The 13,851-nt window shown below is 41.8% G+C and overlaps 1 protein-coding gene across 2 annotated transcripts in view; it reads left to right on the forward strand.

Annotated features, from left to right (window-relative positions):
• Positions 1-5,486: 5,486 nt before the first annotated feature.
• lrriq1 (leucine-rich repeats and IQ motif containing 1) overlaps positions 5,487-13,851 on the forward strand; it is a 165,969-nt gene continuing 157,604 nt past the window's right edge. For both annotated transcript variants that reach the window (XM_073059634.1, XM_073059635.1), the window contains exons 1-2: positions 5,487-5,593; positions 12,324-12,467. In XM_073059634.1, the coding sequence (XP_072915735.1) occupies positions 5,540-5,593; positions 12,324-12,467 (198 nt within the window). In that variant the 5' untranslated portion in view covers positions 5,487-5,539. The remainder of the gene's footprint in view (positions 5,594-12,323; positions 12,468-13,851) is intronic.

Genomic DNA, 13,851 nt, shown 5'->3' on the forward strand with positions numbered 1-13,851 from the left:
ATGTCATGGCCCATCAAGAACCTATCAATCTCTGCCTTAAATACACCCAATGACCTGGCCTCCACAGCCACCTGTGGTAATAAATTTCACAAATTCACCACACTCTGTCCAAAGAAATTTCTCCCCTTCTCGGTTTTAAATGGATGCCCCTCTATCCTGAGTCGGTGCCCTCTTGTCCTAGACTCCCCCACGGGAAACACCCTTTCCACATCTAGTCTGTCTAGGTTTTTCAACATTCGAAAGGTTTGAATGAGATGCCTCCCCATCCTTTAAATTCCAGCGTGTAAAGACTTAGAGCTATCAAGTATTCCTCATCTGATAGCCTTTTTATTCCCAGAATTTCCAATGCGAACCTCCTCTGAACCCTCTCCAATGTCAGCACTTCTTTTCTTAGATGAGGAGTCAAAATTGTTCACAATACTCAAGGTGAGGTGAGGCCTCGCCAGTGCCTTATAAAGCCTCATTCTAGACCTCCTGAAATGAATGCTAACATGGCATTTGCCTTCCTTAAGGACTCACCGACTCAACCTGCAAGTTAACCTTCAGGGTGTTTTGCTCAGGACTCCCAAGTCCCTCTGCATCTCAGATTCCTGGATTTTCTCCCTGTTTAGAAAATAGCATGCATTTTTATTTCTACTACCAAAGTGTGTGACCATGCCTTTTCCAACATTGCCACTTTCTTGCCCATTCTCCTAATCTGTTTAAGTCCTGCTGCATCCTACCTGTTTCCTCAACACTACCTGCCCCTCCACCAATCTTTGTATCTTCTGCAAACTTGGCAACAAAGCCCTCTATTCTATCATCCAAAACATTGATGTACAGCATAAAAAGAACTGGTACCAACATCTACCTCCAGGAAACACCACTAAACACTGGCAGCCAACCAGAAAAGGATTCTTTTATTCCCACTCACTGCCTCCTACTAATCAGCTAATGCTCTAATCATGCCAGTATCCTTGCATAACATGGGCTTTTAACTTTGTTAGCAGCTGATTGAGTGGCACCTTGTCAAAGGAGTTCAACAAGTCCAAATATACAACATCCACTGTATCCCCTTTATCTATCCTATGTGTAATCTCCTTAAAGAATACCAACAGGTTCATCAGGCAAGATTTTTCCTTAAGAAAACCATGCAGACTTTGTACAATCTTGTCCTGTGTCAGCAACCTCATCCTTAACAAGTGACTCCAACATTTTCCCAACCCCTGAGGTCAGGCTAACTGGTCTATAATTTTCTTTCTGCTGCCTTCTTCCTTTCTTAAATTGTAGAATGGCAATTGCAATTTTCTAGTCTTCTGACACCATGGTCATTACTTCTGGTCCAATGATTTCTGAAAGATCATTACTAATTCCTCAACAATCGCTCTTGCCACTTCTTTCAGAACTCTAGGATGCAGTACATCTGGTCAGTGTGACTTATGTACCTTTAGGTCTTTCAGATTTTTGAGCATTTTCTCCTTTGTAATAGTAACTGCACTCACTTTTCTTCCTTCACGCACTACAACATCTGGCACACTGCTAGTGCCTTCCACAGCGAAGACTGATACATCTCCTGGGCCTCCGTTATTATTTCTCTGACCTCCTTTCTAGCAGTCCTATATCCACTCTTATCTCCCTTTTAGTTTTTATGTACTTAAAAAAGCTTTTACTATCCACTTTGATATTGTTTGCATGTTTGCTTTCATATTTCACTTTTTGCCTCCTAATGATTCTTTTAGTTGCTCCCTGTAGGGTTTAATAGCTTTCACATCACTTGTCAGCCACGCTTGTACTATTTTGCCATTTAGGTATATCTTTGATTTTGGGATACATCTATCCTGCTCCTTCCTCATTTTTCCCAGAAACACATGCCATTGCTACTCTGCTGGCATCCCTCCCAGCATCTCCTTCCAATTTACTTTGGCCAACTCCTCTCTCATGCCACTGTAATTTCTTTTACTTCCCTGAAATACTGCTAGATTAGATTTTACTTTTCCCCTGTCAATTTTCAAGTTGAACTCAATCATATTGTGATCACTGGTTCCTAAGGGTTCTTTTACCTTAAGCTCCCTAATCACCTCGGGTTAATTACATAACTCCCAATCTAATATAGCTAATCCTCTAATAGGTTCAATGACAAACTGCTCTAAAAGGTCATCTCATAGGCATTCAACAAACTCACTCTCTTACCAACCAGATTTTCCCAATTGACCTACATGTTGAAATGTTTACAATAATCAATTAAACTACCCAGTATGTCTTTGAACTGTGGGAGAAAATCCACTCATTCCACAGGGAAGACATACAGACACCTTAGAAAGAATACTGGGCTTGAACTCCTACGTTCTGAGATGTAATAGTATCGCACCAATGGCTATGCTGCAGTGGCACCCATTTAAGACTATGAGTACATAAGATATAGGAGCAGAATTTGGCTATTTGGCCCATCGAGTCCGTTCCGCCATTTCATCATGTTTGATCATTTTCCATTTCAGCCCTAATCTCCTGCTTTCTCCCCATATCCCATCATACAGTGACTAATCGAGAACCTATCAACCTCTGTCTTAAATATACCCAATGACTTGGCTTCTGCAGCCACCTATGACATCAAATTCCGCAGATTCACCGCTCTCTGGCCAAGGAAATTCCTCCTCATCTCTGTCCTATATGAACGTCCCTCTATTCTGAGGTTTAGCTAATCAGGGACAGTCAATTTTATAATAAGTTGAAGAGTGAATAAAAGAAACAGTGAAAATATAATATTAAATGTGTGAAAGATCGTTTGGGTGAATGGGGTGAAATTTGACTTTTTGGGTTATTGTAGAATGATTGATAACAGATCCGCCAGATGTTTCACATCTTCCCTAGTTTACTTAAATCAAGACAAGAATAATCTCTTCTAAGATTAGCTCAAAATTATACACAATATTCAAGATGAGGCCTCACCAGTGCCTTATAAAGCCTCAGCAGCATATCTCTGCTCTTGTATTCTAGACCTCTTGAAATGAATTTGGATCTCAACATTTTCAGTACTCACTCTTGAAATTTGGCTCACCCTTTCTCCCTATTTTGTTTTTAGATGAGGGAATGAATGATTGAAATTCATATCCAACTTCAATATGATTCCCAAAATTAAAACTGCTAGCACTTGTTCCTAAGATTTTCTATTTGACAAAAGAATTAGTTTAGCATCCACGAAATTCTACTTCAACATGAATGTGTCATAACAATGTACATATACAGAGGGACCTTGTTTTTAAGTCTACAGATCCCTGTAACTGACCACCAGTTGATAGGGTGATAAAAGGTCCATGTCTTCATTAGTCAAGACACTGTGTTCAATAGTAAGGAACTAATGTTGCAGCTTTATAAAACTCTATTTTGGCTGTATGTGGAGTATTGCATTCAGTTCTAAGTGCATCATTATAGGATTTGGATTTGGTGAGGATGCAGAAGAGTTTTACTGGGTTTCTGCCTGGATTAGAGGACAGGTGCTATAAGGAGAGGTTGGGAAATCTAGTGTTGTTTCTCTGGAGCAGCAAAAGCTGAGGAGACACCTGATACCTTGTTGCAAGGGCAACCAACATTTCAAACTTTTGAATAATGTGATGTTTCTTTGAGTTACTACTTTTTCAGATGATTGACTAAATCTAGTAAGTTTCTTCTTTGAAATAAGATATTCCAATTCCACCAAGTAATAAATGACTACTGCTTCAGCTTATGTTATATAAAATAGGCCACTTATGTCACCTGCTTCAAAAGGGCATCAATTGCTGAAGTAAAGCAGGGTAAGCTGCCTCAATGACTATCACCCAAAAACACTCACACCTATTGTGATGAAATACTTTGAGAGGTTGATTATGGCTAGAATTAACTCTTGCCTGAGCAAGGTCCTGGACCTGCTGCAATTTGCCTCTTATCTCAATAGATCTACAGCGGGTGCAGTCTTCCTGACTCTCCACTTGCCCTTGGATTACCTGAACAACTGTGATAACTACAACAGGTACATTAGGCTGCTGTTCATTGCTTACAGCTCAGCATTCAACACCACCATCTCATCTCATCATGATTGTGACTTAGATGAAGATCAGAGCGTGCATGTGTGTGTGTGTGTGTGTGTGTGTGTGTGTGTGTATATAGTGACACATATCTGTATACTGTATATAATTCAGGCATACACATGCACATCCAGTGAACAGTGGTTCTGTGGGCAAAAATACCTTGTTAATGAGAGAAGTTAAGTTCCCTCGGCCTGATAGGATATACCTTAGGTTATTGTAAGAGGCAAGAAAAGAGATTGTCTGGGTCTTGACCGATATCTTTGTGTCCTCTCTAGCCACAGGCAAGGTTGTGAAAGACTGGCAGGTAGCTAATGTTGCTTCATTATTCAAGAAGGGAACCAGGGATAATCCTGGACAGTGAATCTCACATCAATGGTAGGGAAGTTACTAGGGAGAATTCTTAGGGAGAGGATTTGGAAAACTATGGGCTAATTAGTATTATGTGGGGCACGTCCTGTCTTACCAACTTGATTGATTTTTCTGATGAAGTGATGAGAGTGATTGATAAGGAAAGAACTGTGGATGTTGACTATAGGGATTTTAATAAGGTGTCCCTCATGGGAGGCTCATTCAGAAGATTAAGACACATGTGATCCGTGGTGATTTGGTTGTATGGATTCAGAAGAAGAGGGTAGATGTCAAAGGGACTTATTCTAGCTGGATGCCTGTGATTCGTGGTGTTTTGCAGGGATCCGTACCTGGACTTTCTCGCAGCCCTTTACCTTTCCTACCCACCTAATTTCACTTATCACCTATAATACACATGTTGGAGGAACTCAGCAAGTCAGGCAGCATCTATGGATAGCTGGAATTTGACGGTTGAAGCCAGGTGGGTAGGAAAGATAACGTGTTGGAGAGGAAGGAATTTGATAGGAGAGGAGAGTGGACTAAAGGAGAAAAGGAAGTTGGAGGAGACCCAAGGGGAGGTGATAGGCAGGAGAGGAGATATACAAGGCCAGAGTTCATCTGTCATCTTCTAGCTATCCTCCATCCCCCTTCCCCACCTTTTTATTCTGTCATTTCCCCCTTCCTTTCCACTCATGCTGCCTGCCCCCGAGTCCCTCCAGCATCTTGTGTGTGTTGCATATACAAACCGAGCTGTCCCACAACCCTCAGCTATTAATTCATGAGGTCATTTCCCATCGGGTCATCCAGTGTTCCTTAAAACCATGGGCTCTATTAAAGAAACAAGTGACCCCTTACACTGTGACTTGCAGCATTTTGTGTGGGTTGCTTTGAATTTTCAGCATCTGCAGACTTTTCCCATATTTAGATGTGCTGACCCCTTACAATGACTTGAGGAGCAAGAGTCTGAAATCAGAAAAGCATCAAACCGAGCAACTGTAATGAACCGTGTAAATTACCGTTCATTGCAATTGCGGCTTACGATGCTGACGCACGCGTGCACGGGAAGCAAAATGCGCGCTGGTACGCGTGCACGCGAGGCAAGATGAGCGCCGAGCACGCGTGTACGAGCGCGCTCCCGCAACGTTGCTGCCATGGCGACTGACTTGTTAGAGACTGCAAGCAATGGAGCTGATTGCAAAGGCCAGGTAAGGGAGTGTGGGGAACTTCAACGACGGTGGGCCGCTGGCCATTACCCCCTGAGGCTGACTCACTGGCTGCCGCGGGTTCTGCTGGAGCCCCTCGGTCCCGTGGCAGGGTTACTGACCGGGTCCATGTCCGGAGGCCCCTGGAGCGGAGCTGCCGAGGAGCTTCAGCTCAGCTCACTCTTCAGACCTGCAGCTGCATTGCTCTCTGGCAGGGACATATTTTTATGGCCCGTTCTGATTGTGGGACAAGTGCGAGTCTATGTATGTACTTAGTATGTACTTACTATGTAAGTAACCTCACGTTATTTCATTGAGGGCGGGGCTGAAGGGGTTGTAGACCTGTGCAAAAGAAATACTGGAAATGCTCTGCAGGTCAGGTACCTGAGTTAATGGGGTGGAGTAGCCTGACGGCTGTTTGGTAATTGCCAACTCGTAAAACTTTTGTTTACCAACCAGCCAGACAGATAATTTCATACATAATTCCAAGGTGAGGCCACCTTAGGGTGGAGGAGCAACAATTTATATTATGTCTGGGTAGCGTCCAACCTGATGAAAATCGATTTCTCCTTCTGTAAAAAAAAATGTTTACCTCCCCCTCCGCTCTTCTATTCCCCACTCTGGCCTTTGATCTCTTCTCACCTGCCTATCACCTCCCCCCCTCCACTCCTTCCCTTTCGCCTAGGTCCACTCTCCTCTCCTATCAGATTCCTTCTTCTCCAGCCCTTTACCTTTCCCCGTAGGCTTTACCTATCACCTTCTAGCTATCCTTCTCCTCATCCCCTCACCTTTTTTGTTCTGACGTATTCTTTTCCTTCCAGTCCTGAAGAAGGGTCTCAGCCCAAAATATCAACTATTTAGTCATTTCCATATCCTGGCCTGCTGACAGACATCCCACCCTGCAAAAACTCATTTCAGGGAGGTACCACCCTGCGCCCCCCCCCCCCCCCCCGCAATCCCATATTCACCCCCACCCGCAGACCTCCAGGGGTGTATGTAATACTTTGTTTAGTGATTTTGTCTAATCTGTAAACCAAGTTGGGTATATGCAGAAAATGTGACATTATAATATGTACTGTACTTTAATTATCATGGAGTGTATTTTTATTCTATTACAACTTTAAGCAAGTCTACAGGGAATTTGGCCTCATCAGGTAGGACATCAATAGAGTAGGTTCTTAACATCTAGCCAGCTAATTTAAATAATGTTAGCTATGCTAATGAATGAATGACACCTGTTAAACTCAGCTCAACATTTCTTTTACAGTCATTTAAGCCACCATGGGCAATAGAAAAGTCATTGTTTCAAACAGTGCACCGAGCAACACTGTCATTATTTTTGACCCTTTATTAGGCAGGAGTACACTTTAGTGTAGTCTGGGGTGAAGTACATTTTATATTTTCTTTTTTTGGAACACTCTGCCATGGCGCAGCAGGACACTAAACTGAACTGATGGACAATGAAAGAGAGAGAGAGGAAGAGAGAGGGGGTCAACTGTAAAGTCCGCCCACAGAGAAAACTGATAGGTCTACTTTGCATGAAGAGAGACCAATCAGGATGCTCCCTCTCCCGCTCCCTCTTCCTCTCCCTCTCCTTCTCAAAAAATTCGATTTCCAGTATATTGTATATACAATTTGCGGGCATCAGGGAGCCGCTATCAATATTCAGGAGACTCCCAGAACTTCCGGGAGAGGTGGAATGTCCGTGCTGAGTTCCTCCGCACTGTGTGTGTGTAGATTTCCAGCATCCGTGGACTTCCTGGTGTTTATATTGTGGATATAATGTTACATTTCAAGAAAGTGCAGTGCAAGTTGACAGATATAGTGCAGGAGTCATGTCACAGTATTGTAGATTGAGAGATGATATGAGAGGCTTATTTAGGTATTTTATAACAGAGCAACAGAAGCTGAGTATAATTAGGGGAGAAGGATATTTCTCCTGTGATCTAAATTTACTTCAGAGATGGGCTATTTGCAATAACTAGAATGAGAATCAGTGGTAGGGGACATCTCTGATGATTAAGGCTGTGCACAAATATATGGATGTGTATAAGATGATGAGAGGCATTGATCATGTGGATAGTCAGAGGCTTTTTCTCAGGGCCGAAATGGCTACACGAGAGGCTACAGTTTTAAGATGCTTGGAAATAGGTACAGAAGAGATGTCAGGGGTAAATTTTTTACGCAGAGAGTGGTGAGGGCGTGGAGGGGGCTGCCAGTGACTGATGGAGGCAGATAAACTAGGGTCTTTTAAGAGACTCCTGGATAGGTGCATGGAGCTTAGAAAAATAGAGGGCTATGGGTAACCCGAGGTAATTTCTAAAGTAAGTACATGTTTGGCACAGCATCGTGGGCCGAAGGGACTGTATTGTACTGTAGGTTTTCTATGTTTCTATGTCTAATTTGCTGCTGCAAAGGTGATCCAGTTCAAATTCTTGCCCACATCCCTGTCAGTGTGTGATTGCAGACACACAGCACAATGATAAACACATGATTTCCCTTTGCAATGACCTGACAAGCTATGTGGAGACGCAAGGGACGGCATGTGCTGGAATCTAAAGTAAGAAACAACAGCTGGGGGAATTCGATGGGTCAGGTGACACTTGGTGAGGGAAATAAAGGGGCTGAGACCCTTCATCTAAACTAACAGTATGAAAGAAAGATTGCCATCATGAAGAGTGAGGGGGTGGGTGAGATTCTTGCTGCCTCAGTCCAGATGTAGGCTCTCGACCTGAAATGTTGGCTATCCTTTTGCCTCCACAGCTACTGCACTGAATTATTCCAGTGGTTTATTTCTTGCAACTAATATGCTACATGCTTTTAGGGCAGATAAGGGTGGACAGTGAGTGTTAGCTCAGACTGTTTGCTTTGGATTTGTTTTTGTTGAAGTTGAGTCTGTACTCCTTGGAGTTTTGAAGAATGTGGGATGCCTTTTTCAAGCATATATAAAACTAAAAGCTGACCTGTCAATGTAAATGAGATGTTTTCACTCACAGGGGAAGCAACCAGCAAAGCTGCAAAATAAAAAGCAAACTTCAAAAATGAATTGTGTTTAAACTTTCTTTTCTCAGAGGGCAGTCAATTTTTGGGATATTCTTTTCCACCCTCTCCAAAGATGGGCCAGGTCATTAGATATATTTAAGGTGGAAGCAGTTAAATATTTGAAATACTGAGGATTATGGAGAAGTGGCAGAGAAGAGAAATTGAGGCTAGCGAAGATGAGCTGTGATCTTGTTGAGTGGTGGACAGGCTTGAGGGGCCCGGTAGCTTACTCTACTTCCTATTTTCCCACATTCTTGTGAAAGAATAAAAAGTTAATGCACCCTATCAATTATATCTTTTCTCCCTGTGGTACATCACTCAGCAAATCCAATAAATACTTTACGATGATTTGTAAGGGCTTTAGTTTCTATTGCCAAGAATGTTAGGGGTGGGAAGTTTTGGGGGCGGTTGTCATGGATGAATTTCTCAGATGTAGAAACTCTGCCAAAATGAAACCATAAATCTGTACTAATGTTACTTCCTTTAGCAATCATTTGTTAAATTTGTAGTGATTAGATTGCACTCATTGTTTGGCAAGGGTTGTCAGCGCTTTTGGATTAAATAAGCACTTATATCTCTTAGAGTTACACAAAATTGCAGATGCTGTAGTCTGGTGTGAAAGATGTCCTTTATGCTGGTTATTGGAACAAAAGGAGAAAAGCTTTTAATCTAAATTCTGACTCGATATGCACTTTTTCAGTAATGTCATCAGTTTTTTAGGACCTCTAAATGCTTTATTAGAACATAGTCTACAGTACAAGTAGTCTGTGGGGACTCTCATCCCTTTATTACTGATCTTTTACCTCAGGATCACTCTCCTCTGTCAATCCCAAATCTTTGGTTCCCTAAATACAATAGAAAAATCCTCCATATTATACTTGAGGAGACACTTCCAAAGTTTCACCAGCACTTGAATAAATTTCTTTATTCTTCCCTCTGTGATGCCCTTGTTCATTTGTCCCTCCCCACTAATCTCCCTTAAGACCTGCAAGCGGCCCAAGTGCTACACCTGCCTATACATCTCCTCCCTCACCTCCCTCTGTTCAGGGCCTCAAACAGTCCTTCCAGGTGAGGCAACACTTCACCTGCGAATCTGCTAGTGTCATGTATTGCACCCATTGCTCCCGATGTGGCTTCCTGTACATTGATCAGACCCATTGTAAATTGGGGGACTGCTTTGTCGAACACCTCCACCAATTCTGATTCCTGTTCTGATGTGTTGATCCATGGCCTCCTCCTGTGCCAAGATGGGGCCACCCTCAGGCTGGAGGAACAACACTTTATATTCCATCTGTATACCTTCCAACCTGCTGGCATGAATATTAATTTCTCCATTGAACAAATCATGCACCCCCCTCCTTCTATTCCACGCTCTGACATTTTACTGCTTCTCACCTGCCTATCACTTCTCCCAGGTCTCCCCCACCTTCCCTTTCTCCTATTGTCCACTCTTCCCTACTATAGGATTCCTTCTTCTCCAGCCCTTGAGCTTTCCCACCCATCTGGCTTCACCTATCACCTTCCAGCTAGCCTCTTTCCCCTCCCCCACCTTTTAATTTTGGTATCTACCCCCTTTTCAGTCCTGAAGAAGGGTCTTGGCCTGAAACGTCGACCGTACATTCATTTCCACAGATGCTGCCTGACCTGTTGAGTTCCGCCAATGTTTTGAGTGTGTTGCTTAAGAAATTTCTTCTTATCCCACTCATGAATGATTGATCCCTTATTTTGAAATGGCAGATCCTGATTTTAGACATCCCAGTCAAGGGAAATATCCCTACATGAACTCTGATAAGCCTCGTAAGAACATTTCAATCAGATTGCCTGTACTTTTTTTTATATCTCCAGAGAGTATATATTTAATTTCTTCTCATGAGGCTAAAGGAAATCAGTCTGGTGAACTTTTATTACACTGTCACTATATGTTCTTGGGCATGAAACAAGACTGATACAATATTCCAGAGGCAGTTAACTGGTGCCTCAAATACTTTTCCAACAGAGGAGTTGAGTTCCTACTCACTTGCTGTATCTGCATCTTAATTTGGGGACACCCAGGAACACCTGAACAATGTACATTGATGACAAAAGAAGGTCTCTGTACTCGAACGATCTCTCTCTTGATGGTGAGAGAGAGTCTGCTGGTCCTCGAGTCAGGGAACTCAGACAAGTGGTGCGGCAGATTGTAATATTGAAACAGTGAGCTGTTTGTATCCCCTCTTGTTGTTGCTTGAGTGATATCTCTTCCTTGCTAGAGAGAGAGAGAGAGACTGTATGAAATGTTGAAGTGTTGGGGTGGACTGTAGTTTTTGATGGGCTCTAAATCATGGTCTCTGATGTCTTTGTTATTGCTTGCATGGTAGGTGCTGGAGTTAAAACTTTTGCTGGAGCAAGTGGGGGAGGCGTGAGGGGAGTGTTGATGCTTTTGCTGTTGCTGCTTGTGCGTAAGTTCTAACGTTTCCTGTCATTCATTCTTCGGGTTTTTTTTCTGTTTCATGGATGTCGGTGAAGAGTAAGAATTTCAGGTTGTATACTGTATATATCCTTTGATATTAAATTAAACCATTGCTATTCAACATATAGTTTAAAAAATGATTAATGTTTTATTTGCAATATTATCACCATTTAACTTCCTCTTGAGATTAGCTGGCCACATCCTGTTGCATCTGGTCACATTCTCTCTGCATGCTTCTCACAACTCATTGCTATTCATCTTTGTTCCATTAGTGGACTTTGATGAAGGGACAAAATGTAATATCTAAGTCATTGGTTGGGCTCCACCACCAAACCATTTGCTACTCCCCTAGTTACAGCTTCTCAAACTGTAAATGACTAATCTACTCTTAAACCCAGATGCTGGAAATCCAAAGCAGCACACACAAAATGCTGGAGCACCTCAGCAGGTTAGGCAACATCTATGGAAATAACATAAACAGTCGATGTTTCGGGCTGAGGCCTTTCTTTTGAAAAGGAAAAGGGAAGATGCCAGAATAAAAAGATGGGGGAGTGCAAAGTAACTAGCTGGAAGATGGTAGGTGAAGCCAGGTGGGTGGGAAAGGTCAAGGGCTGGAGAAGAAAGAATCTGATAGGAGAGTGGACCATAGGAGAAAGGGAAAGGTGGAGGGAAACTAAGAGGGAAGCAATAGGAAGGTGAAAAGAAGTAAAGGTCAGAGTGGGGAAGAGAAAGAAAGGGGAATGGGGAGATTTGCTCAGTCACGGAGAAATCAATATTCATACCATTAGATTGAAGGGTACCAAGACGGAATATATGATATCGCTCCTCTGCCCTAAGGATGGCCTCCTCTTGGCACAAGAGGAGGCCATGGACCAATACGTTGGAATGGGAATTATAATGTTTGGCTGTTTGGAAGTCCCGCTTGTGGAGGTGTTCATTGAAGCAGTCCCCCAATTTCCAACAGGTCTCTTATTACTCTTACTCTGTTTTCTGTCCATTAACACGGCCTCAGAGTCATTTTTTTCAACTTTCAGTGTCTGGAAAAAATTCTACAAGATATATTTGTGAATCTTATTGTAGGTAACAGACTTTCCTGTGCTGTAAAACAAAATGCTGTTGCTTTGAAGACGTGCCAAGGTTCCCTGTGGATTTCTATGTGGTGATTTTACACACTGTGGTCATTTTCTCTGCTATATAATTATACAGTTGATATTCAGATACTAAAGTGTATGATTTTAATAGGAAATAATGGATGAAGACAAACTGCTTGAAGAAGCCCTTGAGGCTGAACTAAGCAAGATCCATATTCCTGCTTCAGAAACAGAAGAATCTGAGGAGGAAGAATTGGAGGAATCAGAGGAGGATATACTCATTGAATCAGATCCTGTGAGCTTTTAAATTTGTTATAAAATTGCACTTAAATATATTGTAAGGGTAGAACATTGAAAACCTTTGATCTGCTTAATAAAATCCTAAGTAATTATGATCTGAATGCAAGTGGGACCCTGAGATTCTGGTGACATTTCAGTGTTTGCCTTCTCAGAACTCTGTTTTTGGCCTCCTATTTCATTTAAGAATGCCGAGGAACAATACATCAAACGTCAATATAGCAATACACAAATACTTTGCATTCCTTACTTTAACTGCCTTCTGGCTCTTTAGTTTAAAGTAATTTTGTTAATTTCTGTCCTTGTGACAGATTTAATAACTGATCTCTATTGAAACACTAGTGTGAGAGATTTGTTATGATATTCCATTCATAACAGATCAAAATAATTTTGATGACAGTGGAAATTAAAGCATCAGATGTTCAATTGGTGGGCAGCCCATATTGTCCATAGTCAAAAATCACCCCTGTAAAATGACTTTTAAAGCTTGGCTACATGTTAGTGATTCTACAAACACTATCTTGATTAGTTTAAAAAAATAAGTAAGACTAGTAAAGCATAATTCAGTTGTTTTCGGTTAGTCCTGATGAAGGGTCTCGGCCCGAAACGTCGACATGGCTTCTCCCTATAGATGCTGTCTAGCCTGCTGTGTTCTACCAGCATTTTGTGTGTGTTGTTGTTTTAAATAACTGCCTTTTTTGGAGATATATTCTTGCAGGCAGGCTCCATTAATTAATTAATTAAAACAATTATTGAGATACAGGTCCTTCTGATCCTTGAGCTGCACCACTAAGCAACCCCCAATTTTAAACCTGGCTTAATTTTCAGACAACTTACAATGACCAGTTAACCTACCAACCAGTGTGGCTTTGGTCTTTGGGAGGAAACTGGAACACCTGGAGGAAACCCACGCAGTCATGGGGAGGACATACAAACTCCTTATAGACAATGATGGAAATTGAACCCTTGGTTGCTGGAACTGTAAAGCATTGTCCTGACCACTACGCTTCATCCTTGCATTTGCATTCTCCCAAGTAATGAATTGCTAAGTCTCTATTAAAAGGCGAGTGAAAGAAAAGCTTTTTTTGTTATCAGCTTGTTTAAAAATTGCATAAACTGGCCTAGGGATAGGTCAGCTGACTACCATGACAGACTGTGTGTGTGTTAAGACATCCTGAATGAATGTAGACTCTTAAAGGAATGAGATGCACCAAATGCTGGTTAACTACATCCTGAAAAAAATCAAGCAGTAAATAGTGGATCTTTTGAACAAAGGTGAAATAGTTATTAAATCTCATGTTCTAATATTTTTAATTGTTGAATTTGATGGTACAAATTGGATGCTACATTTTAAAAAGAAATTTACAATATTGTTTGATGTA

This window comes from Hemitrygon akajei, chromosome 10 (genome assembly GCF_048418815.1).
Source record: "Hemitrygon akajei chromosome 10, sHemAka1.3, whole genome shotgun sequence".
Lineage (NCBI taxonomy): Eukaryota > Metazoa > Chordata > Chondrichthyes > Myliobatiformes > Dasyatidae > Hemitrygon > Hemitrygon akajei.